Source organism: Manis javanica, chromosome 4 (genome assembly GCF_040802235.1).
Source record: "Manis javanica isolate MJ-LG chromosome 4, MJ_LKY, whole genome shotgun sequence".
Classification (NCBI taxonomy): Eukaryota; Metazoa; Chordata; class Mammalia; order Pholidota; family Manidae; genus Manis; species Manis javanica.
In genome coordinates, this window is record NC_133159.1 from 172,528,757 (window position 1) to 172,554,454 (window position 25,698).

The following is a 25,698-nucleotide window of genomic DNA, read 5'->3' on the forward strand; positions in this document are numbered from 1 at the left end:
GACACAGTTTCATTTCTTGAAAGGCCTGGTTGTCTACAATATCAAGGCTGGTTCAACTCATTGGATGAGTGAAAAGCCACTTGGGTGCTAAAATTCTGCTTGCCTCGGGATCTCTCTCCCGCCGACCTGTCAAATGGCTTCAAATAAAAAACAAACAACTGAGCTAGTTTGTGTTATTTCTTTGGGTGTCGATGTGACGTACTCTAATAGCGTGGGTCTGTGCAGTGTGTTATTCACAGACACCGCAGTTGGCCCTTGGGGAATTACGTGAAACAGGTGGGTGGGTTTTGAGGGGCTATGAACAGACAGAGAGCTGCCCAGGGCATGGAGGAGCTTCTTGGAGTCACTGGACTCCGGTGAAAGCCGACGCAGGTACTGATTCTATTTTATAGGCAGGAAACAAGGTCTGCACAGAGAGTAAATGGTGGATCCAGGAGTGAAATTAGGCCCACCTCTAAATCGCTGTGCCGCATGGCAGCATTCGCTGAAGGCAGGAGCTGAGTTTCTTTCATCTTCTTGTTCCCAGCACAAAGAAACAGACCTCGCAGGCATCTGGGCTTCTCCAGAGCAGAATTTTCTGTGCTGCTAAGAATTATCTGAGGGCATCAGGAATTCCAGAAGGGAACGATACCCAAAAATACTGGCAGGGAAAGCTCAGAGAATCAGGTTCACAACTCAGAAAATCTAACAACATTTTAAGCACGGTAGCTATAACCAGTATTTTTAGATCACTGCCCTGGGAAATGTCTCTGCTCATCCCCACCTCTTCCTTCCTTCAGCGTGGTGTGGAGGTCTCTTTCTTTGCGTTTTGGTGGCACATTGATTCAAAAGCCACCTAGCTCACATATCGGAAATTATTTTCAATTAGATTTCAATGACTGTAAATAGGCGGCCACTGGGTCAAGAAAAAGACATGAAATACATGAAATAGGAAACATTTCAAAATGATACATATGAGATTTATTTTATATTTTTCCACTTACTTGGTCGTTTGACATGTTACTACTTTTATCACCTTTCTGAGACCAAGTGGGAAATAGCCACAAAAGGTCAGTTACAGTATAGGCATCTCTATAGCCTGGATTAAAAAAAAAAACCCAATGAAAACAGGATTCCATTGGTTTACAGAAATAGAAGTACAATAAATTCCTAATAGCAAGTTTTTAGTTTTGCAGACTATGTTTTTTATTATTATTCATGTTATCAGTGGCTATGTTATCAAATATATTGATATCAGATAATAATAGGAATGATGTTTTAATAATTTTAACCACAAGAAAATACATTAAAATCTATTTCAAGAAGCATATTTTTTGACATGGTTACAGAAATTCTTATTAAAATATCCACTTTACAAAGTATCCAATTTGCAGAAGACTTCTCAGTCTCGGTCAGGAAAAAGTGCTTTTAAGTCTTGATTAAAAAAAAAATCAAAATGTGTTTATCACACTCAGAAACTGAAACAGTCTTATAAATGTAAATTTATTTGCTCAGTATTATACAGAAAAATAAAATGAGGGTGATCTGTGGAGATTTGGAGACTGTGACTGGGCGGGGACACGGGGACGGTGCTTGGTCAAGTGCCCCTGTCCATGTGGTCACTGCATTTGCTCAGCATTCCTTTGTCTGCCACACGATGAACCATGTCAGTGTTTATAATATAGTTTCTAAAAATATGATATTGATGCTATAAAAATAAATGTCTTAAAAAACCACCACGGGCTTGAATAGAAACATAGGATAGGAGAGGCCTTAAGGGTCTTCCTTGGGGAGGAGTTTCCATTTCACCGAGGGGTGCAGTTCCTCGTCAAAGTCATCCAGTTCCTGCTCCTTGGAGAGCTCCAGGAAAACCTGCAAAGGAGGAAAAAATAAGGAGAGAGGGGGAATGTCACACTGATGTCACACTGCCTCCTGGAGCTCCAGGTGTGTGCAAAGCCTATGCACACATTGTACATTTGTATCCAGGGATGATATGAAATCACTAAAACCGACCCACCTGCTCCAGGGTGGACTGCGAGAGGCTGTACTCCTCCAGGTCAAAGCTCTGTTTAACTGCAGGAAGATGAAGGCACATTAGGGGCTCATTTATTTATTTTTTTTATCCACGTGGTCTTAGAAGTCACCATATAGTACAAATAACAGCTTTTTAAAATCTTAAATAAAACAGTTAAGACAATAATTGTTCATGGTTTAAGTACAGCATTCCGTTAAAAATACACCAAACAGTCACTTGGATTTGGGGGAAAAGGTGCTTGTGTTATGCTCATATGTTGCACGATTTTTGAGGCCTGAGTTCAAGGGAGGAAATGGTGCGGAGAAGGCTTCCCACCCTTATGTGTCCTACCTGCATGCGAGCCAGCGCTTCTGCACATTCAGTGCAGGACGAGGTGGAAGCAAGACACATTTTGAAAAGGGAAGCATCAGAAGACAATAGAGAAATACGTCTGAGGGTTTTAGGGTCTCTTTCCACCATTGCAGTTTGCCCCTCATTGAGTTGAAAACCCTCCTCCTTGACCAAAATAGACTAGAAAGGGGAATTACAGCCCTGATGGGAGCCCAGCAGACTGGAGAATGTCACCAACAGCAGCAGGTCAGTGGTCAGTACTGGCCACAGTGCCCACCTGGGAGGTGTGGCAAATGACCCCATGTCCCCAAAAGCTGGGGTGCTCAGTTCAGACAATGGAAAGAAGAGGCGTCACCGGGGCCATGGATGCTATCAACATAAGCAAGAAGAGTCTTCTAGAACCTGGAGACTCAGAGCTCCTCCTTAGGTAAGGTGACAAGCAAGCAAAAAGATCACTGAGCAGAGACAGTGAGGGGGACAGGGAGGACACTGGGGCTGCCCGGTTCAGAACCGCGGAGGCGAGGGAGACCGGTGATGGCCGATGCAGTGTGTCAGCTTTGAAGGGCAAAAGGCACAATGTTTGTTCGAAGGACCAGACAAGAGGCCGGTTTCTTCATATGCAGCCTAAAGAAATAATATGCAAGCCCACATGAAATTTAATGTGCAATGTCTGTACCAGTGCTCCAAAAGAAAGTATTCTCCTTAAATGCATATATAACAGTTTTGATTTAGATTGTGCCAATATACATACAAAAATAGGCAGAAAAAACCCACAAAGCAAAAATAAAGTCATTCCCATTCATCCCCTGTGTTCCCAGCACTCACCAAATCCCTCCACCTCCTTGATTTTTGCTCCCCAACTTCCACTGGAAATTTTGACTTTACATTGAACACATCACGTCACATTCTATTTCTGTCATGCTGAGGGGTTGTCTCATAATTTGGAGTTATCTGTTTTCTAGGATCTTATTTCAAAGCTAACCACTCTTACCTTTCTCTAATACAAAGAAAGCCTGGGCTAAAGGTCGTACATCTTGTACTGGCAACTTGTAGACCATCAGAGAAGAGTACCTGGGGGGAGAAGGGGAGAGGGGGCTGATGTTACTTGTGGCCAATGTCAGCTGAATGCAACCATCTCTCCAGTCTTTACTGTAAGTAAGAGTCAGTTTGGTGTAGGTGGAGTGCCGAGGGTGAATCCATGGTAAAAGAAAAAAAAAAGATGCTATTCACAAGAACTGGGGACAGGAGAACAAGACTCAGACAGTTCAGTGTCCTGGGCTTCTTGGATGGATGTGATCAGGTACAGTGCAAGGGAAATTTTGAGATTTGCCAGCCACTTTTCACCTTGTTTTCTAAGCTGAACACTTCTTCTTCAACTTGATCTTCCAACTAGGCACTGGCACTATGTACTTGCTCAAAGTCTCTCAACTCAGATGGATGTCTAGGTCTACTCTGCAGGGAGCTCAGACCTTTTCACCTTCCCCCATCTTAAATTGCTTTCCTAATATAGGATAATATATCTCAGTAGAAAAATCTCTGGGAATTGGGCACCAAATAAGGTTCAGCAGCAACAATTTTTAAATAATAAGTTCTCAGATTAATGCTTGTCTTCTTATCATTTGAAAGTCAGGAAGATTTAGATTTCATTCCATAGATATTATTTCATACATTTATGGGGCAATCATTCTCATCCATTTTGCTCATTCCCTGTGCCTTTATGACATTTTTCTGCTCTGTCATGGGCTGCACATTGAGTTATAGCTTTGCTTTTATATTTATACTCCACCATAGAACTATATTTTCCCACCTTGTCATTAAGTTTTGTTATCTGTTTTCTCCCCAAAGATCTAAATCATCCGTTTTCTGCAGTAAATTCTAGGTATTAAAAATGACCCTGAAGTTAACCTTTTATTTTTACGGTCTTACTTTCATGAGCACTGCGCCTTACCAGACATGATATAAAATTGACAGTACTAATAGATTTGAAATAAAATCATCAGCTTTCCATCCTAATTCTGAGTCATAATCTCTGTCCTGCTAGCTAGCCAATCCATTTCCTGTTCTTAAAGGTAATGATGGGTTCCATTTATTTAGGTCCCTCACAATGCTTTTTTGAAATCATGTTATTTTTTACTGGAATAACAGTGTATACTTTATATAACACAGGACCAGAACAGCATTGGGCACACAGTAGGCCCACAGCACATGCTACACCAGTTTTTACATCAGAGAGTCTCTTTTCTAGTTTACTTTTTGCAGTACCCAACAAATGGTCTTTCTTCTGGCTTTCCTTTTGGGTTAAATGTGCAACTTGAATGACTATAAATTAATGAAACTCACAAGGAAAACCTACATGTGGTATCAGATCAAGACCAGCAGCCATCTTTACCTCTCCTGCCGAGCAGCCTGGGGGAAATGCCTCAGAACTTCTCTGTGGAGCGGCTCCGCTTGGGCCGGGCGCTTCACCTTCATCTCCAGCAGGTAATCCTTGCCAAACTTGCTCTTCAGGTGTTGGATGGAACCGATACACCTGGAGGTAGGAGGAGGGTGCGGTCATAACAGAAAGGGCAAAAGGGCACAGAACACAATTTTGAGGCTTGATTTGCTGTGCACATTGTCACCGACAGGTCAGGGACAGGAGTCCAGCTGCCCACAGGGATCTCCTGTCTCCACAAACTCTTCCAGCTGTGCTCTTGGGGGTCAAATCTGGACTTGGGCAAGCACCCACCTCAGCTTTCCGGACACCATGATGGCCACGCGGTCGCACACGGCCTCAGCCTCTGCCATGTAGTGGGTGGTCAGGAGGGCACCCCTCTCTGTGTTTTTAAAGGTGGCCCGGATCGCCTGCCTAATTTTTCAAGAGAATGTTTGCAATTAGGCCTTCTAATTAATCTGAAAAGGACAGAGAAAAGAGTTTTTAAATGGCATGAATGTGAATAATCAGCAGAAAGACATTAAGTCAGGGAAGACTCTTAAGAGGGCAGGTGGGCCAGGTGAGAGCTGGTAAACTGGAGGCAGATACTGGAATAGGGGTGTTTTGGGGATGCGATATTTATCACCAGGTTGTATTGAAAGATAAATGCTGAGCAGGAGATTGTTTATGAGAGGAAGATTGTCTATGCTTGTGCAGAAAGGAACAGATTCAACAACAGAATGTCACGACCTTGTAGAAGAAAATAAAGGCACAGTAGATACACACGACAACACCCAGAACCTGCCCCCACCTTACAATCCAGTGAGAATTACCATTCTCAAGCAGGGTACTGGACACTGTGATTGTGGTAGAGATGCACCATGGCTACCTCCAAGGTACTTACATACTCAGAATGAGTAATTTGGGCCTGAAAATACTTATGCTTCCTTCAGTGAGAAATGGTAAAGTATCATCAGAGAGTTATTTTGTTTTTGTTTTTTGCAAAGTATTGTTTTTTACTAATGACATTGAGAGGTTCTTTTTTGTTTCCGCCCCCCCCGCCCCACATGAACAAACAGTTCAGGGACAATTTTTACAGGAGTACAACAATTCACAGATTTCCTGCAAGGCATTAGCTCTGGCCCTGATGGGGTGGTGCCCCTCACCACATCTGCTGCTGCCCCTCGGGGTCCATGCCTGTGGACGGCTCATCCAGAAGCACCACCGATGGGTTTCCCAGGATGCTCAGCGCAAAGCACAGCTGGAATGAGAGGAATAGCGTCTGGCACGGACCTGTGGGGCGTGCAGAGTAACACCAAGCCCCGCCCGTACCTTCCTCTTTACTCCCTCGGACAGGGCCTTCACGGGAAGCTTCAGCTGGTCCTGCAGCTTGAGCACATCCACCAAGCTGATGGAAACATGATGGGACATTACAGGTTTCTTGACAACAACGAAAGCTGGTGGGAGAACAGCCACGCAGGACATACAGGGGGAGCAGGGCTCAGAAACGTAGTTCTGAAAATACACTGCCAGGCCATCTTAAAACTGGCTGCTCCGATGCCCCCTGAAAATACAGTTTTTCCTTTTAAAAGACTATAAGCCCATTTCATGACATCCAAATAACTGTTCTATACTAGTTTATACTTAGGTTTTAGTATTTTTGATAAAGTTTCCCAATGGTTCTCCCTCTCCACCCTCCCCTATTTAATATGAGAAAACAGGTAACAACATTCTGAAATCTGGGAAACCAGTGTTTAGCTCCAAGTCTACCCAGTGTGGTCTGGGTCGGTGTTCAGTCTCCTGTCCCGAGCTCCCCATGAAGGGCATTACTCCCAGCCTGCAGGTGGAGCCCAGATGTGCGCCCCCCAGGTACCGTGCGATGGCGGCTGCGGCGTCCGCCTTCCTCAGCCCCTTCACGGCGGCGAATACCTCCAGGTGCACCTGCACGGGCAGGCTGGGCCACAGCGCGTTCTCCTGAGGACAGTAGCCCAGGAACCCGAGGGCGTCTGCCCCGCTGCTCCCCATTAGCAGCACCTGCAGAGGAAATTCACTATCAGAGCGAACACACTGGGTTTTTGTTTGATTGTTTGCATATATCAGTGCATTTCTCAACTTACAAACCTAGAAAAACTAGAGACTCTCTGGGCTCTCACCAGCTTTAATCATCTGTAATCATTTGGGCCTGGAGAAAGTTTGTCAGAGGGTAAATAAGTGAAAACAAGTGTGTGTACGACCTAGTGTAGGCTCACAAACCAAGTTTCTCACAAATGTGTACAAATGTGTTGCCATTCATGGCCAACAGTTCATAGCCCATTTTTTCATTGCTGTCAAAAAGAAGTATAAGATTTCAAGTACTCACTATTGAACTGCACTCACTGATCAAATGTTTTTGAGAACCACCTATGTAACAAATGGTGCGCCGCCTGCTTGGGATACAAGGAGGAATGGAATAGCCAGCAACCCAGGTACTGGGAGTTTTTATTCTACTAAGGGAATCAAGCAATAAACAAGTAGAGGAATGAGTGACTAGAATGCGGACAGATCCTAAGTGGTGCTGTAAATGGAAGTACTCGGGAGGCTGGGCGGGGAATAACAGGGAAGGGCTTTTAGGTAGGGTGATTCGAGAAAGCCTGTCTGCTGCGGGGCTGGGTCAGCAGAGGAGCTAGAAGGCGCCTGCCATGGAGGAGCCCAGAGGAGAAGAATCTGGGCCAAAGCAAAGAGCCAGAGAAAAGCCGTGGGGAGGAATAAAATGCAGTGTGTTCTTGACTCAAGGCAAAGGCAGGAGGCTGGGAACAGAGTGAGCGGTGACAGACACGGCAGGAGGGACAGGGGCACCAGCGCCCGCAGCTGCCGCCAGGACTAGCAGGGGAGGCTTCCTTCCAGCCGGTGCAGCGAGGGTCGTTAAAGTATTTAAGCAAGACAACAGTTAATAAGGATCACACTGGCTGAATGGATTAAAGCTGATCTGGTGACATCGGGAGAGTTGGCTTTATAACTCATTTTCTTACCTTCTAAATTATTTCATTCCAGTGTATCAGTGAGCAATTACCTCCTTTTTTGCCCAGGCTTAGAAATGAAGTATTGATTTAGGGTTCAAGTTAGTGACTGAATTGGAGGGTGGTCCCAACTAAAATAAGGGGTCCAGTTAGGGTTGCCGGAGCCCCCAACATCCCTAGGTGTCCTGCTTCATGACCACCTGCTCTCACCTCCACTTCAGAGGGACTGTGAATCCCTGCTTTCCCCTCCCTCTTTATTAGGATGTTTGTCAGTCACATTCCTGGTGGTCTTTCCTTCTGGGTTTGACCACCAACCCCCTTTCGCATGGTGTAGTTCTCAGATCTCTGCCTTATCTTCCCTTTTCCACTATCCCTGGGCATGTTTTCCAAATGAGAGCTTAAGGTTTTCTATCTTCTGCCATAGAATTTGGGAAAAGTGTGTTTCCTCTAACCTCACGCCCGGCTCTCTGACAAATCTCAGCAGTTCCTCCACCTCACAAAGTTAAATTGCATGTATAATTCAGGTCTACTTCATATCCTTGCCACTCAATTTCAACATTCCTTGAAAACACTCCCAAGGAAGAGCTATTTGTACAAAGATTTATGTTCCAGTAACTAAATACTTTCTTAAGGACAATGAGTATAATTGTTTAATAAAGGTTTTTTTAAACACTTTTATTCAAGATTAAAGCATTACATATTGGGCTGACAATGCTTATTGAAAGCACAAATCCGTGTGTTTTATGGTACTACAGGTAGGATTTGTATGGATTCTGATATTGATTTCTGATCTGATAGTGAACATTCCCAGAAATGCCTTTGAAGGCACGAATAATTATCCCCTTGCAGTTATTAATTTTCACATGTATTAATATCTTAATTTGTGATGTATTATTCTGCTGCTTTAATCACTTCAATCATCTAATGATTAAATGAGATGTTCCTATTTACAAAGTTTTAACATCAATTTATTTTGAGCACCACTAGATAACATATTTTCCATATAATTCTCTTACCTGTCCAGCAGTTGGTTTTGTGTCTCCAGTTATCACCTTAATGGATGTACTTTTACCAGCTCCATTGTGTCCTAATAATCCTAAAACCTCACCTGGCAAAAAAAAAAAAAAGGTCATACTTAATATTAATCCTTAATACTATTGATTTTAAGAGTAAAATTAAGTGTAAAACAGTCTGAAGTCTCATTGTGTGCCGGGCGTTGTTTTATGTACCTTATACGGAATATCTCATGTAACTGGCAGAACTCCCCTGAGAGACTGCCACCGTCCCTTCTTAGGTATTTGGGGACAGAGGCTCTTAGAGATAAGGTTAGTTACCCAAGTTCACATTGATGGGAAACGGCAAAGCCAGTCTTGTTAGCCAGTGTGTCAGCCTCTGTCTCCACTGATCCTAAGTACTGTGCAATAATGACACAAATGAGGTCATCTAACACCTGCTGGTCAAGGCTTCAGAATGTACTGGCACATCCCCAGTTAGTCCCCAGTTAGTTCTTTGTGGAAAACAACGAACATTACGAAGTCAATCATTAAATGGAAATTTCATGCTTTCAGTGGTTCATTTTGATAGAGTGCTTACGATTTCCATGTGACTATGCCCCTACCCAGAGGGCGAGTTAATTTTATGTACAGATGAGACGTGCAGAAGGAGCTATCAGGGCCACCTGCTGATGGGTGTGTGTGTGAAAATGAGAGGTGACACACAGCACAATTCTCATCAAGAACCCTAAAGCTTAATGAGGGCCGCCCTCTGCCCCCAAGCCAACAGTGGAAGAGCTTCTGTGCCCAACCTTTTCTGACACAGAAAGAGAGATTTCTTGTGGCTATTTTATTCTTCTTCTTGGAAAAGCAGCTTTTCCTCTTCCCTGAATACTCCTTGCGCAGACAGCTGGCAATAATGACTGGTTTCTGTAAATGACAAGTATATCATGTCAGACCTTAATTCTGTCCATTAACTTTGAAGCAGCTCTTACCCTCCCGCTGGGTTGGGCTCTCACTGAACAGGCCATGCATCAAAGAAGACCTTCTGTGGGGTGACACAGTTCTTGCCCGTTCCCCAGCCCTGCATTTATTTTTGGACAGAAGACACTGCCATTTCCTCTCCCACAAAGGCAGATACTCAGGGACACATTATTTTATGCTGCCTGCCATCCCTCTGAACAAGAGCAGAGACTTAGAGAAACACGGAACCCTGCTCCCAGGACAAAATGGCACGCTGTGCGGTGGACTGGACTGCCTTGAAATTTGGACAGCGCACTGTCCCCAAGAAGCGGCCGTGGGGTTGGCTTTGTTCAGTTTCTATCACAAGTTCTTTCTAGGCTTTCGCAATTTCAGTTGCACTTCCCTTTTACTTTTATTCTAAGAAGGACAAACCAAATTAGCATCACTTAATTTGCTCATTTAGATGTAAAAATGGGCCACCTACTGAGATAAAGTAGAGATCTTCATTTGTAGGGATCTAAAGCCAAATTCACTTGAGAATTAGAACTGCAGACCTAGCCACTTTAACCCATGAACGTCTGTGTGACCTGAGAAAGTAACGGCTTTGCATGTTCACCTCATTTGGGTTTGTGGAATTCAAGGCATTTGCTGTTCTCACTCTTTCCATCTGGACATCTTCATCCTCTCCTTCTGGTTCTTCTGGATTTTGACACACATCGCTGCTTCTTGGAGAAATTCTAGAGTTGAAACCATCCATTATTAATTGATTTTGGGTTTTCATCCTTGTACCAAAAATACTGCATTCTTCAAGTCTTATGACTTGAGTAGATGGGCAAATTAATAAACCATCCTACTCTCCTGTCAGGGCACTCACCCCACCTCCCTTCCCAACTCCTTACTCCTACATATCTAGTGACCATCACTTCTTATGTGTCTTTTATTCTACTGATCCATGGAAGCATTATTTTTCAATATCAACGGGTAACTTTGTACCTATTATCTGACAAAGTATTTTTATACCCTAGCTTAATGATGGAATTTTTCTGGGAACCCCAGTTTTGACACCAGCATGTTGGTATTTTTATACTTTCATGGGGATAATGAGCTCTTAGAGTATTTGAAGTCAGAATAGTCTCAGAAAACACAAGTTCAAAGTTAATCTCCTATTAAGCCTGGCTATTTCTTTAGCATACATATCATTTTCACTCTTTCTCTTCCACTTTAAGTCTGGCCCTTCATACCCATTATGTATCTCAGTCCATTCTCTTCCTAGACCTAATGCCCCATAATGCTCTTAAAGTCTTCTTTCATCTTGGAAGTCTTCCACACAAAAATCTGCAAAGTTAATGATGAAACTGATGTGGTATGGCAGTTACAAGAGGGAATAAGCTACTTATGGTTGCATGCTTGCGTGGTACAAAAAAAGGTGTCAGCTTTTAATTCCTGTTAATAACTGAAGCAGTCTATGATCCACCAGTTGGGCTTCTTACTACCATAGGAGGAATATAGATATTGCTGTCTGTGGCCTACTGGCCATTTTGCATTCTTCCTTCCTGGATCCGCTGCCCATCTATTCAGACTGATTGTTATTTAAACTGAACTAGGCACGTGTGACTTTCCCTGGTGTTCCACTGCACACAGTGTCGGGCAGAGCGCATCACTGTTGCAATGTTTTAGGTCTGTTTCCTCTGCTGTTCATAATCTTCTTTGATTTGGTACCTAGATCTCTGTCGTTTGCATTAGTACAGGGTTCCTATCCCAACCTATCCTAGCACTTAGCACTTTTTTGTTAATGGGTTATTTTATGCATGAAAAAAAAATGTTTTAAAATACTGATCCCTGAAATAGAAGAATCCAATTTGTTTTCTTCCAACCTAAAGAAGGGATCCTTTCTCATTGATTTCTTTCCAAACTTCCATTCCAGACATCGAAGAATAAACAGAAGGATGAAAAAATGAAGGAAAGGCTGGGGAAAAAGAGAGAGATGCACTGTTAGAAACGCTAAAAGAAGACTGTTTCACATCAGAAGTGAATTAGGAATAATTGGTCTTCTACAAGGTACACTGGCAAAATCATTACAAATTTTCAATGATTTATTTGTCAAATTGTGAAACTATCATAATCAGTTTCAATCTTGTTTACAGAAACCCTGGAAACAAACAGAATTATGTGACACCATGATTTTATGTCACTTCCTCTAAGAGCGTGCACAGTGTTCTTAAAAGTCAGAAAGCATAATATCTGTTCAGTTTGAAAAGTGTGTTCTCTACTTCACAAATATTTAATCTCCACGGGCTACAGATATCTACATATCCAGCATAATAAAAAGTTTCATAATAAAAATGTGTATAGGAATACTAAGGTGGTTGGTATCATAAAAGGCACAATAATGTGAAAGAAAGGTGTGTCCTTACAATTAGGAATACCAGAAATGGCTCTACACTTCTCGATTCTCCATCAAGATTCAACAAGAAGAGCTGCATAAGGAAAGACAATGGTTAAATGGGAAGTTTTTGTTTTGTTTTGTAAATTTTGTACATAAAAATGTATTACTTACTTGAAAAACTAAGAACATGCAGCCAATTAATGTGGCCTGTGGTATTAAAAAGGTAATGCCATACACCGCACCATGTCCGTAGTCATCCAAGAAAAATACAACCACAGAGAAGATGGTGATCTAAAGAAAATATAAATATATATGTTAACCACTCTGAATTTCAATATATGTTCCAAATTGAGATGGCTCATCTTGGAGATATTCCTAATTTCAACTCCAACCTCCAAAATCCAGTTGGACCCAGCATATTTTCCACTGATGTTTTCTTTTAGTGAATTAGTCAAATTCCTTTGGCCTGGTGTATCATGAATGAGACATGATTGGATAAGTCTAGGATTGAATATATAGGATATTTTCATTACAGAAAAGGAAAAGAGTTGGCATATAATCACTTTGGGAGGTAAAATGCAAAATGGTAGATAAGCTAGAATCATAGGGAAAATTGAAATTGATATCTAATTGGAATAAAGCAACAACAATGAAAAGAGACCTTTGTTAATTATACCAGTGTAGAAATAGAAGCATTTAACAACCCAGAGTGGCTTAGTAGAAACACTACAATACAAAATTCAGGGATAAGAGAAAATTGTAGGCATGCCTGAAGCTCTCAGACTTTTTCTCATAAACTATTGCAATGATTTCCTACACGTTTCTGTACTTCTAACTTCTTTGTATTACAAACCATTGTTTTTATGGCTCTCAGAATATTTTTCCTAAAAGTATATCTCTGATCATATTTCTTTTCTGTATTGTAAGTGCCCATGGCTTCCCACAGCCTATAGAATAAATCCTTGAGCACATTATTTAAGGCCAGCATGGTTCCAACCATTACCAGGCCCAGGATGCACCTTACTGGCTACTCACATCTGTGCCAGATTATCACCACTTCCTGGGATAAGCCTGGGCTTCCTGCCCTCTGGGTTTCTGTTCATGCCTGGCTACTGAATCCTCTCTAGCTACTGAAATCTTACTCTTCCTCAGGTTCATGTCCTAAAGGAAATTTGTGCTTCATTTTCATGAATTAATCTCTCTCTTCTTTGGTTTTCATCGACCTCTTTATTACCCAGTTGTATAGTAGACTTTTAAAGATCAATAGATCAAGAGATCATCTTCTCCCTATCACTCTGTTTTAACAAGTGACTGTTTACTTATCTGTTTATCCTCTAAGTGTGCTTTTAGGGTTGAAACTGTCTATTTTTTCCGCATTACCAGTCTTAGTTTGTGACTTGTTGTTGGAAGTGAACAAACATTTGTTGAATTAATAATTTGCTTTTTTGGCATCCTGAAATGACAGGAAATTAGAATAGATATTTGTAGATTACACATATTTTTTTCCTCCTAATTTAGAACAATAAGTGTTGCTTTATGGAATTAATTCTTAGCAGAGAGTTTGGAGAAGTAGTTTCTAGTCTTAACTACGCTAATAACAGTATTTGTAATCTTGTATAACTTCATGGAGGTCTTGGGACTTATTTCTTTTTCAGTGAAAAGAAGATACAGATGGTTTCCTTCTAGCAAATATTTTATGGTTCTTAGAAACAATTTGGCCACGTTTAAAGAAAGACAAGCATAGAAATAGGCAGAGAAAAGGGTGCATATTTTGAAAAGGATAGTATATCAGAAACAAACTATTTTAGATTGTAATATTAATTGATCATACTACTCAGGCAAATTCTAAAGTATTTGCTCAGAATTGTATATTAAATATAATTGTACATTAAATGTAACTAAATGTTCACAAGAAACATACTTACAATATAGAAGCAAAAAGACCAAATGTCACTATTTTTTCTCCCCTTGCGGAAAATGAAGGAAATCACATACATCAAGAAGATAAGAGATGTGGCATAACCAATAGCACACGGGATCTGAAATCAACAGCTATGTTAAGTTTAATTAAAGACAAGCACAATGTAGAAAAACATTAGGATCCAATACATTGTTACAGCAAAGGGTTTTATAATAAGTTACTTATTTTATGACAATTTAAATCTCCAGGAAAACAGTTGGCCCAAATTTTCTAATTAAATCATACAATGATGTTTGTTCTATGAATAATGTTACTTACTTGTATAACTTGATTTACAATCTTAAATATAGTCTCTTGGAGACTTAAACTGTAGTCCATTAAGTACATGAAAAGGAAGATCGAGCAGTACATCGGGACATCCACCAGGGCCTGCCCAAACCAATAAGCAGAAGGCAAGAGCCCTGCAATCCGTAGCAGGGACCGAGTTTTGTTCTGATGAGGAAACAGCAAAGATACAAAATGGTATTTCAATTGGAGGTTTAAGAAAATGTGGATTAGGTAAAGAAATATTCAAACAAAATTTTTATTTGTCATTGTTGTGCATCATAGCTACCAAATATTGCCTGGACCAAGGGATATGGATGGATCCAACAACATGAATGCTCATCACACATCTGGTAGGTAGAAGACACGCAAGAGAAGACCTCAGAATAATCAAGGCATTGACAGTGCAGGAAAGAAAAATGGCCAGCAATGGTTTATGGGGCTGGGGATGGACAGCTTATCCGAACAGCTAACGTCCCATCAGGGTGCTTCTCCTTCGACTCAATATGAAGATCTCTCTCTTGTTTTCTCTCTGTATCTATATTACAGACATAAAATGCTTTATCCTTTTAATTGAAGTAAATGATGCATTAGGGTCGTTTTGGCATAACACACATTCAAATATTTATTATGCATCCATTTATGTATATGCACATAAATGTAATATGTTCATAAATATAAATGTATTTTGAATTCTTGTCATGCTCTCAATAAACTAAATCACGTACTTTAAAACTACATATTAAGGCATGTTTTTGGCACAAATTGTACCTTCAACAACTCTAATAATTTTGAACCAATTTTTTCTTTTAAGAATCGTTAATTCGTTGATGGTCTCTGATGAGCTACATAAATGTTGCTCCTCTCTGAGATGCAGTCTGGCCAAGGTGTCATATCAAAATCACCCAACAGGGATCTGGTGAGCGACTAGATGTGCGGGTGAAGCTCTGTGAGGAATGAAGGGTAGTATTAGGTTACCGACAGGATAACTGAGTGCATAGTGCTGCCATTTGTGGAGATGGAAAACATGAAAGCAGGGACACATTTAAGACTATCATAAGGTCAGTTTTGAAGGCACCAAGTTTGAAAATCTATGATGCCTCCAGCAGAAATGCCGATAGGGAGTTTAGTCAGTGCTGGAGGTGAAATGAGAAATTATACAATCTGTGAGTGATCAATACGTAAAAAGGATCTGAAGCTGTAGGGTTAGACAAGCTTGCCCGGAAGAGAATGACATCTAACATGAAAGGAGGGCCCCAGGGTTAAGATTTGAGGATTTCCAAAATTTAAAGACAATACAGAGGAATAGGAAAGTTCAAAGGAGACAGAAACAGTGGCCAAAGTGTTAGGAGAAACGTGGTGAAATTGTGGCATCAATCAGGCCAGAGAAGAAGTGTGCATGTTTCCTATGGCAGACATTTTAACTCTGTGTTAACACCAGAATGACTGACAGTTATGTCAGGCCCGTAAAACAGCATTTTGCCAAGTGTCCTGGAACTTCTATACTGGAAAGGCAATATTGCTTCCCTTGGGCAACAGAATTACTTGAAGAGGGAGGAAGTGAAACAGATGAAGATGGTTCTGAATTAACAGATGTTTGTGCAAGGTTTCCTGGCTTTTGTGCAATAAAATTACAAAACTGGAGCCATTAAAAGATAATCCACTGAAATTTTTATGTAAAGCTGATGGGGGTTGGTTTGAATTGATCAGTCATACAAATCATTACCCCATGATTGACATTCAAAAGTGTCCCCATTCCAGAGCTACTGAATCAGAATCTTCTTTTTAACTAGATGCTCCAATAGTTTGTAGACACATTAAACACTCATTTGTTATTAATGAAAGAGTATCTCTGAATTAAAATGTATAAATAGATGATCAGTTAAACACTGAGATAAAAAGAAAGCATTTTTATCTCTGAGTCCTCATGTTTCCAAAATATCTTTTCCTTTTCTTTCAACCATCTCTTTCTAATTAAAATTTTTTGAAATATAATTTTCAAATAAATAAGAAGTATCCCTATTTAGTATACCATTGCATGAGTTTGAAAGAATACATGTATTCCTGCATCACAGTCATGATCAAGGTATAGAGCATTTTCATCACCTCCCCATATTTCCCATGCTCTTTTGCAGTCAGTAGCCTTTATCACTGGTTATAAGAAATCACAGAACTACTTTCTGTCACTACAGATTTGTTTTACCTTTCTGAGACTATTATATAAATGAAATCAGTCAGTAATTACTCTTTTGTGTTGGCCTTCATTTCTGCAGTTTAAAGGTAAGAGCCTCATCTATGTTGATGCATTTATCAGTCACTCCTTCTTGTATTGCTGCGTAGTATTCCATCAGACGGCTATACCGGAATTTGTTGTTACCAATTCACAGCTTGGTGGACATTTGGGTAGTTTCAGATTATTGGTGATTATGAGTAAAGTTGCTAAGAACATTAATGTACAAGTTTGTATGTAGAGAGATGTTTTCTTTTCTCTTGGGGAAATATTCGAGAGAGAAATTTCTGAGTCATGAAGTGAGTGTATTTTTAATGTTATAAGAAAGAACCAAATTGTTCTGCAAAGTGATTGTGCAGTTTACATTCCTACCACAATGTGTGAGAATTCCAGTTTCTCCATATCCTCACAAATGCTTGATGTTATCAGTTATTAACGTTGTCCATTTTATTTTGTGTGTAGAAGCCTCATGATATTAGCCATCATTTCATGGGAGTATTTTCCTTCTGTGTATCTTCTTTGGTGAAGTATCTGTTCAGATATTTTCCCCATCTTCAAAATTAGGCTATTTTCTACTATTGAAGTGTAAGAGTTCTTTATATTCTTGATACAAATCTTGTTAGATGTAAATGTATTGTGAATATTTTTCTCCCAGGCTGTAGTTTTTAATTCTCTTACCGGTATTTTATAAAGAGCAAAAAGTTTTAACTTCAATGAAGTTCAAGTTCTCATTTTCTTTTATAGTATTTGCTTCTTCTGATGCTCCATCTAAGAAATATTTGCCTACTACAGGATCTGTGATTCATCTCAACATAATTTCATGTATGGTGCAAGATGAGTGTTGAGAAAAAAATTTTTTTCATACCAGTATCAAACTGTTTCAGTACAATTTGCTGAAAAGGCCAATTTTCTCCCTTTTGAATTCCTTGGCAGTTTTATTGAATATCAATGGATGAAATGTCTAAGTTTACATATGAAATATCTACTCTGTTTCATATATCTCTATGATTATCCTAAATTAATATGATACATTTTTAGTCACTATGACTTTGTAGTAAGACTTGAAGTGTATCTTCCAACTTCATTTTTCTTTTTCAAATTTATTTTGTCTATTCTAAGTTCTTTGCATAGCCATATAAATATTAGAATCATCCTCTACCTATAATCTATTTATTTAGCTATGTATTTGCATTCCCATTTATAAAACTTTCTTTTAATTATAAATTCAGGATTTATTACTGAATTGGCTACTCAATTAAACATGTGTAAATAGCCTCATGAAATAGTCTGTAATTATATTACTTCAGCTACTAATCACACAAAGCAATGAAAGTGTCCGTTACTCATTATTACCTTATAATCATCGATGCTGCTCATGGCAATGTAAGGAGCACAAGATGATACCAAAATCAGCCAGAACAAGGTATATCCCACGAATTCAAATGGATTATTCTGTTCCTCCTGCAAATGCCAAGAATACAGTAAAGTGAATGAACAAATCCAATTGATTTTCTGGAATATGTTTTGAAAAATATTAAACTGATTATATATAAAATCCTCTTTAAGTGCCTTTTGAGATTCCCAAACTCTTTCACTACCCATCCAGTTCTGAAGCTGGACTCTGGATTTTATACCCAAATTTATGGATAAGTAAAGTGATTCAGGGAAGGTGAATGTATTGATAGTTTACAAGGCAGGAAAGTAAGAAGAGTGAGGTTTTTCATTTTCTTCCTTTATGATTCTAAAATTCATCCTGATGCTAAATACTAAATAATGACAATCCACACCTGAACCATTCCATTTCCTAACTGATGCTTAATTACTTCAGATGTGGTAGCTTGACTCAAAAATCATATTGGGTGTTTCATGGGCACAGCGCTAATAAGCTATCTTGTGAGGTGCACCATGAGCCCAGATAAATATTGGCTGAAGATTCAAAGGTAGAGATAAAGTCCTAGAAGGGGAAGTGAGATCTCCAAATCCCTTTGCTCGTAGTTACACATACTGTTGCTCCTGTTTGTAACAATCTTTAAGGATGGAAGATGGACAAACTGTCTTAAAATCAGTCCCCGTGTTACTTTCATGACTTGTGTATTATTTGATCAAGCATGTTACTGACAAAAGTCAAAGCCAGAGCCTAGTCATCTTCAGTCTGCCTATCAGAGACACACTTGCCAACTACAGAAAAGTGAGGATTTAAGCTTATTGTTGGAATCTTTCCAGAACACACTACATGCCAGATGGGGTCAGTACTCGGTGGTAAATCACGGACTTTGGGCAGGACAGAAGCAAGGTCTGAAACTATAGAAAACTCTTGAGCAATGGCAGGTAGATCCAAACAGAGGATAAAATTGGTTGTTGAAGATGGTAAAGTTACAATGTTGGGCACATAAACATAAGGTCAAGCAAGCTGGTTGGTATCAGACTCACCATCACTAAAACAGGATGTTTTTAAAGATGGAAACCCAAAGCTATTTGCTTGATTACTGTATCTTCCCTCAGAAACCAGACAATTGAAAGGGCCTTCAGAGTCATATAGGAGGTTAACTATATGAACCATAGCATATATTCTAAAATTAATTAATATTGGATGGACGACCAAAACATTTTCTTTAATAATTAAGTTCCTCATACACCCTTCCTGGAAGGAATTTTTATTTCCTGAGCACAGAATGAGGTATGTTGTGAGAAGGTAACTCAAGATCTTGCTGGAGCATATGAAAATAATGATGGATACAAGGTCCATTTTATATACACATGGGTAAACGGTTGGTAGCCAGATGTATTACCATAAAATCCTATAGTTGAGTGGGATATAGATAATTTGCTGACCTCTGGCATTCGTCTATGTATTTAGCAAGTGAGTTATTTAATGCTTATCATGTTCCAGGCCCTATCTTATGTATAGGATATTATATAATGTTAAAAGTACATCCCTGTGTTCAAATAACTCTCTAAGAAGGAGAAATGTATCTAGGAAATAATCAGGAAGGAAGAATTACAAACTCTGATAGCTATTATGGCTTCCAAACCTAAAAGGCTGTATTCATTCCAATCACCTGGTCCTTTTTTAAGAATAGGACTTTTTTGCCCCATGTATGGAAAAGCTGGTTTGGAGGGTCTAGGATAGACTCAAGGAATTCATATTTTTGACAAGGAAATAGAATAATTCTGATGTAACCAGTCTGCTATTCTAGCCTGAACGTTGTCAAAAATTTATGCTTTGAAGCGTTTCTAAAAGTAATAATAAGGTTTCTATTGTTCTCCCTCCCTTCTTCCCCCCACTCTCCCTCCCTCCGTCCTTCCTTCTGACCGTCCTCCATCCCTTCCTCCCCCTTCCTTCCTTCCTTCTCTTCTCTCTTTTGTTATTTTTGTGCGAGTCACAGCGCTGAATGATTCCACTGTCATTCCCTCAATTCTCTTTGAAAAATATTGTTATTTCTATTTTGTATTAAAAAAGCTGAAGCTCTGAAAAGTGTATTGATTTTCCAAAGCCACAGAGCTTGCAAGAATCCCAAATGCAAATTTTATTTTCCAGTGGTTTACTCAATAAGAACAAGATTCCAGGACTTGAAAGAACGATCTGGAAGATTCCTGGTGAGTCCATAGATTATACACCTACCTCTGAAAATGTGCTTCTGTCAGTTTGGATATGTGCTGATGGTTTAAACATGCCAAGTAGCCCGTTACTAACAATATCCATGAGAACTGGGAAGCAATTCAGTCGTTTGGTGTTACATGCTAATGAAAAGCTGTAATTCTAAAATATAGAAAGCAAGGTTATAAATTCTCAAGGATCTTCAATTTTCTTCTAAAGAGGTCAAAATTTAATATTTTCATTAAAATCCTATTTTTTAAAATGGTGTCAAGTAATAGAGGGGAAAAAAAACCCTGTATAATGTAAAACAAAACCTGTATACAGGCTGTATGTGCTTTTCAGGACACTAGATGTCTAGCTGAAGGCCAGTACTGAGTGCTAATAATGTTTAAGAACAAAACAGAAGTTTCCAATATGTGTTACAAAATCCTTGAGAGGAAATATGGATTCTTTGGATTTAAATATGCACGGAACAGTGGATATTGTATAGTATTTATTTTGCTAACACACAGTCTGTGTTGGTACACAAAGATGGATATATGAATTATTTATCATACTAATGGCTACAATTCACTAAGTAATAAATGAGAGCAGTATTTGCTTTTCATTTTGTTCTCTAAATTGGAGAACTCAGCATACTGACATTATATTAGCTTCCACGTCTTTGGGAAAAATTATTAAAGATACCAGCATACCTTTTCATTACCAGACACTATGATGGCTCCATTGTAAGATGGGTCATCTAGGCCATTTTTAGTTCCAAATTCATCCACTTCCAAAGCTATGTTCTGATGTGCCACAGAATGTATGAACTCATCAATGCTGGCTCCTAGGTTGTAGTTAAATATATTAGGTAACACAAAACTAAGCTGGGGAGGGAAAACACAGTTGTGGACACAAAACACAGTATCATGTTGTGGAGTGAATTTATAATTAATGGCATTATATAATACTTATCGTAAGGACTGTCAGGATATTTTCCCACATGATAACATACTTGCTACTATGAATTAAGTCTATACACTTCTCATGGAGTTTACTTTACAATAGGTTTACTTGCTTATTTAATGATTACTACTAATGTAAAAAGTCTTTTTAAGCACCATATGGTATTTGGAACAGACATTTTCTCCCTAGAATCTTGCAATGAGTGGCCATAACCAATAAGGTTTTAATGATACAAATAATTTCTACCAGCTTATCACCAAATCTGCTAAATCTTACTTCACTATTATTAGATTTTTGGTACAAACTCTTTCATTTTAAAAACTGCCACCAGATAATTTATTTCTCTTTGGCAAATACTTTCCTAATTCCTGCTCCATTTGGGGTTTGTATTCCTCATTGCCAAGCCTCATAAATTATTTTTAATATATTCTGAAGAAGTCAAAAGCTCATTTTTCTCTCTCATGTTTATGTTTCATAGGGAATACCCTAAAGAGTGGATGGATTTGGAAATGGCGTATTCACCACACTATTACCTGTTTGGTTGATAATTAATAACTGAGTGAGAGGATCACGTGGTGGTTGTCCAGGAGCAAGGAAGTATAAATGAGGAGAAAGTTCCCAAGTGTAACTCTTTTGATATATTTTTATGATGATATACTCCAAAATAAGAGGGAAAAAACCAATTCCTAGAATCAACAGCCTAGACAGAAGAAAATGGCCAATGTGAGTGTACAGTCATTTTCTCACCTTTTGAAACTGGCTGAGCCAGTTATAATGGAATGAGATCAAGAAATTATGAAAATTAAATATATAGCTTTCTGAGGCATTTCTGGAATATTCTGTCCTTTTCCCACCTCTAAAGCAGAGATGATAAAATGTAGATTTATCCTTGGTTCATGTCTCTCTATGCTCTCTGGCGATTACATATCACACACAATTTCATATGCTGTGTGTCTGGATTCTGCCCCCCTCCTGAGATTCCAGAGCGATGCTCTCCCTTTCTGCTGGTTAGTTCAGCAGCACTTATACTCAATTTTCGTCCTGTCTGCTCCTCTTCACATAGCCCCTGTTTCTGTTACTGACTGTAGGATTTCTTTGGTCTCTAGGCTTAAACTTCCAATTTTTATTTTTTACTCTTTATTCTTCATTTCAAATAAGTTGAAAAATTTTATTATACCTTCATTATTTCTTACTTTCCAAGAAGAAATCTCTCTATTCCTATTCCTAATTTCTAATTTTACAACATTACATCTTGTCTGAATTCTTGCCAAATGGCTGGCATGTCTGGAAACCCTATTATGCAACGTTGCCAGATATTAAAGATTTTTCTGAAATCACGCTAATCTCCTTGTCAGAGATTCTCAATGAATTCTCATTACTTATTTGGTTAGTGAATATTTATTGAGACCCTATTATGTGCCAAGCCACCTATCTCAGTGATACTTAATTACAGTATTCGTAGACAAGGCACTGACTGACAGCCACAGCACTGTGGACACCAGAGAGCTAAGAGGTGATATGATTCCTAGTGACAGTGACAGTGCCCATTGTCCACACAGTAGGTAAGGAGAGTGGCTACCATCACTTGCCATGGCTGGAGGGAAGCCATGGCATCTAGGTAAAGGCAAGTAGCATATAACACACAAGTCAGGATATTCAGGGAAGGGTCAGTAGCCTAACTACATAGCATCTAAAAAGGGCGCTGGTGTATGGATGGTGGGAAAAAAGATCCACATCCCATTGTTTCTGTCACCTGCCATAGTAGAAAATTTGAAAGAGAGAAAATATTACAAGAGAACTTACATCAACTTTTCCTCTAAAATTGGCTCCGAAATGTTATATATACATCTCACCTGCTAGTCCACTAATAGATAATCATTAAGACCACCGACGAGAATGGGTATTGTACTGTAAGCCGTTTGTAGGTGCAGAAATTATTTTTTATTTGCTGTTGTTTTTTTCTTGTTTATGCACCTTGTTTCTTAATGCATTCTGAGAAAGAAAAACTATGACATTCTGATACTCACAGTGATAGAAGAGCTCTTCTTTCATGCTTTAACTTTAGTAAGCGAACCCTTGCAATTGCGCAAATTTGCTGTCCCCAGAGACCTATGCCACCTCTGATATTTTTTGTCTCATTAAGTGGAGAGAGAAACTGCTCCATGTCAACAAGCCTTTCCATGTCTCCAGCTCTTTCCACTTCTACTTCTCCCAAATTGGCGATATCTGCAAAACACAAAATAAGTAATGCATAAAATCCCACTTCGGATGTACTTTATGGATTACTGCAGGAGCTTGTTTGACCAAGGATACTGAAGTAAGAGTCTTTGCATAAGTATGGGCATTATGTGGCATTATTGGCTGCCACCATAAACTAGAAACATAGATGAAAGACTCAGCTCTTGAACAAAGGACTGGAAAGGAGATCTTAGATAATCTGGATACAGACAATTCATTAAAGAGGTTAAGAAAAATATAATCATTCTAGTGCCTAGGTGTGACTTAGAAACTTGAAAGGAAACAGTTTTCTCAGGTGTTAGAGACATAGTACAAATTGGCATGCAACAAACTGGGGTTCACTGTAAATTGTTGTTACTAGAGGGATTTCAAATCTATTCATACCATTTGGTGCTGCACTGCTGTTTATTCTCCGTAACCTCTGGGTACCCAGGATGTTGTCCATTGTATGATGTTAAAATAAGCCTGATTTTAAATCTCAAAAAAGGATACACCTATACATGTGCACACTGAAGCATAGACACAAAAACACACCATTCCACTTATTAATAAAATTGTAAAGATCTTATACAAGATAATGGTTAAAAGAATGTTAAAAGAATAATTCAGATATTTTCTGTGCGCAACTACTTGAAAGAGACTGTCACCCTTTTCACCAAGAGGAGAAAAGCTATTTTTTCATCCATCAGATAGATGAGGGTATGAAGGAAGCTAAAAAGCGTAACTTTCTTAAAGGGATGAGTTATTCCTAGGGGAGGTGATACCTGCGCCTGCTTGCATCTTTAGAAGCATGGCAGAAGGAGGAAAGAACAACTTTAGACATAAATAAAGAGACAGCATCCCAGATTAAACAAACCCTTTCTGCTCACATTGGGGCTGGGATGACTGACTACAGGCACGTAGTATCCACGTCACAAAACGAGTTTACAATTCTTTCCCATGCGAACTTCGCTAAGTGCATGAAAACAGTTTACCAAAGGCTAGAGACAGGAAGGAAAAGCTGAGCAAGAACCACGCTAAGGTGAATAGAGTCTTCACTTGTACAAGACACCATCGAGGCACCTGGAGCTTTCCTTTGTGAAGGAAGTCCACCAAGGGCTGGTCACTGGACAAGGAAGCAGAGAGATTTGCTGGGGCAGAGTGGGCCTTGGCTGGCTACAGTTCACTCACATGCTGAAGTCCTGGGTGTAGGGTGGTAGGGTAGAGAGGTTTCCCAAGGATCCAGGATGTGGGATGCAAGCCTTGGTCAAGGATGGAGAGGCAGTTAACTCCCCAATATGTAAAAAAAAAAACCAAATCCCCCTAAAACAAACAGACAAACAAACAAACAAACAAATGGTAGCAAGCTGAAAATCAGGGAGGTGTCTCCTATTGTTCAGAAATTTGGCAGCAGGGCTGTGTAACACCGTGAGGTCACTAGAATTTTGCTGTGCTAGAATGAAGTCAGGCTGAAGGAAAAGAGCTGATTCTTCCTTCAAAACATCTGGACCTGGGTGTAAACTAAATCTAATAAAAGCTGTGCAAATCCCAGACCATTGCCAATACAAACTAGACCAAATCAGATATCTCTATTAGCAACTTGACAAAGTAAGAGTCACACCATTTTCCAGGCAGTGTTTATTTCAGTGTTCACTGATTCTTTTTTTTTTTTTTTTACCACAATGCTCAGCATATAGCAAAAATTACTGGACATGTAAAGAAGTAGGAAAATGCAGCCCATAGGGATGAAGGAAAAATCAGTCACTGATATGGATCATCTGTCACATGGTTCAAATGTTGGAATTAACACACAGGCATTAAAATATGATAAATACGTTAAAATATCTTGTGGGAAGTACGGGCACTATGAATGAGCAGATGGAGAATTTCAATGGAGAAATGGAAACTATAAAAAAGAACAAACAGTAATACCAGAATGGAAAAATAAATGATCAGAAATGAGCTTATTTGTTGGGCTTAAAAACAATCTAAACACAAGAGAAAAGGTATCTGTGACCATGAAGATATATAAATAGACATTATGCAATTTCTAACACAAAGAGAAATAAGGAATGAAAAACATGAATAGAGTATCTAAGAATTGTGGGACAATATCACATGTCTAACAAAAGTATAACTGGAGTCCCAGAAACAGAGGTGAAAGCAATGAGACAGGACAAATATTTAGAAAAAATTTTTCCAAAACTGATAAAAAATATTAAATCCATGATAGAAAAATTTGAGGAACTCCAAGAAATAGTTGAAAAAAACCCATGAAACTACACAGTCCTGTAAACCAGTATTAAAGAAAAAAATGTTAAGAACAGAGAAGAAGACACATTATATTCAGGAGAAAAATGAGAATA

The 25,698-nt window shown here is 39.2% G+C and overlaps 1 protein-coding gene across 2 annotated transcripts in view; it reads right to left on the bottom strand.

Annotated features, from left to right (window-relative positions):
* Window positions 1-928: 928 nt before the first annotated feature.
* The window catches only part of ABCA8 (ATP binding cassette subfamily A member 8), a 59,177-nt gene continuing 34,407 nt past the window's right edge, over window positions 929-25,698 (bottom strand). For both annotated transcript variants that reach the window (XM_073235834.1, XM_017675119.3), the window contains 21 exons: window positions 23,143-23,341; window positions 21,649-21,815; window positions 20,863-20,996; window positions 20,192-20,329; window positions 17,923-18,030; window positions 14,334-14,507; window positions 14,020-14,133; window positions 12,266-12,385; window positions 12,123-12,185; window positions 11,583-11,674; window positions 10,325-10,445; window positions 9,558-9,675; window positions 8,770-8,861; window positions 6,631-6,791; window positions 6,090-6,165; window positions 5,924-6,018; window positions 5,073-5,192; window positions 4,734-4,874; window positions 3,336-3,415; window positions 1,997-2,052; window positions 929-1,851 (listed from right to left, as the gene is read on the bottom strand). In XM_073235834.1, the coding sequence (XP_073091935.1) occupies window positions 1,753-1,851; window positions 1,997-2,052; window positions 3,336-3,415; window positions 4,734-4,874; window positions 5,073-5,192; window positions 5,924-6,018; window positions 6,090-6,165; window positions 6,631-6,791; window positions 8,770-8,861; window positions 9,558-9,675; window positions 10,325-10,445; window positions 11,583-11,674; window positions 12,123-12,185; window positions 12,266-12,385; window positions 14,020-14,133; window positions 14,334-14,507; window positions 17,923-18,030; window positions 20,192-20,329; window positions 20,863-20,996; window positions 21,649-21,815; window positions 23,143-23,341 (2,468 nt within the window). In that variant the 3' untranslated portion in view covers window positions 929-1,752. The remainder of the gene's footprint in view (window positions 1,852-1,996; window positions 2,053-3,335; window positions 3,416-4,733; window positions 4,875-5,072; window positions 5,193-5,923; window positions 6,019-6,089; window positions 6,166-6,630; window positions 6,792-8,769; window positions 8,862-9,557; window positions 9,676-10,324; window positions 10,446-11,582; window positions 11,675-12,122; window positions 12,186-12,265; window positions 12,386-14,019; window positions 14,134-14,333; window positions 14,508-17,922; window positions 18,031-20,191; window positions 20,330-20,862; window positions 20,997-21,648; window positions 21,816-23,142; window positions 23,342-25,698) is intronic.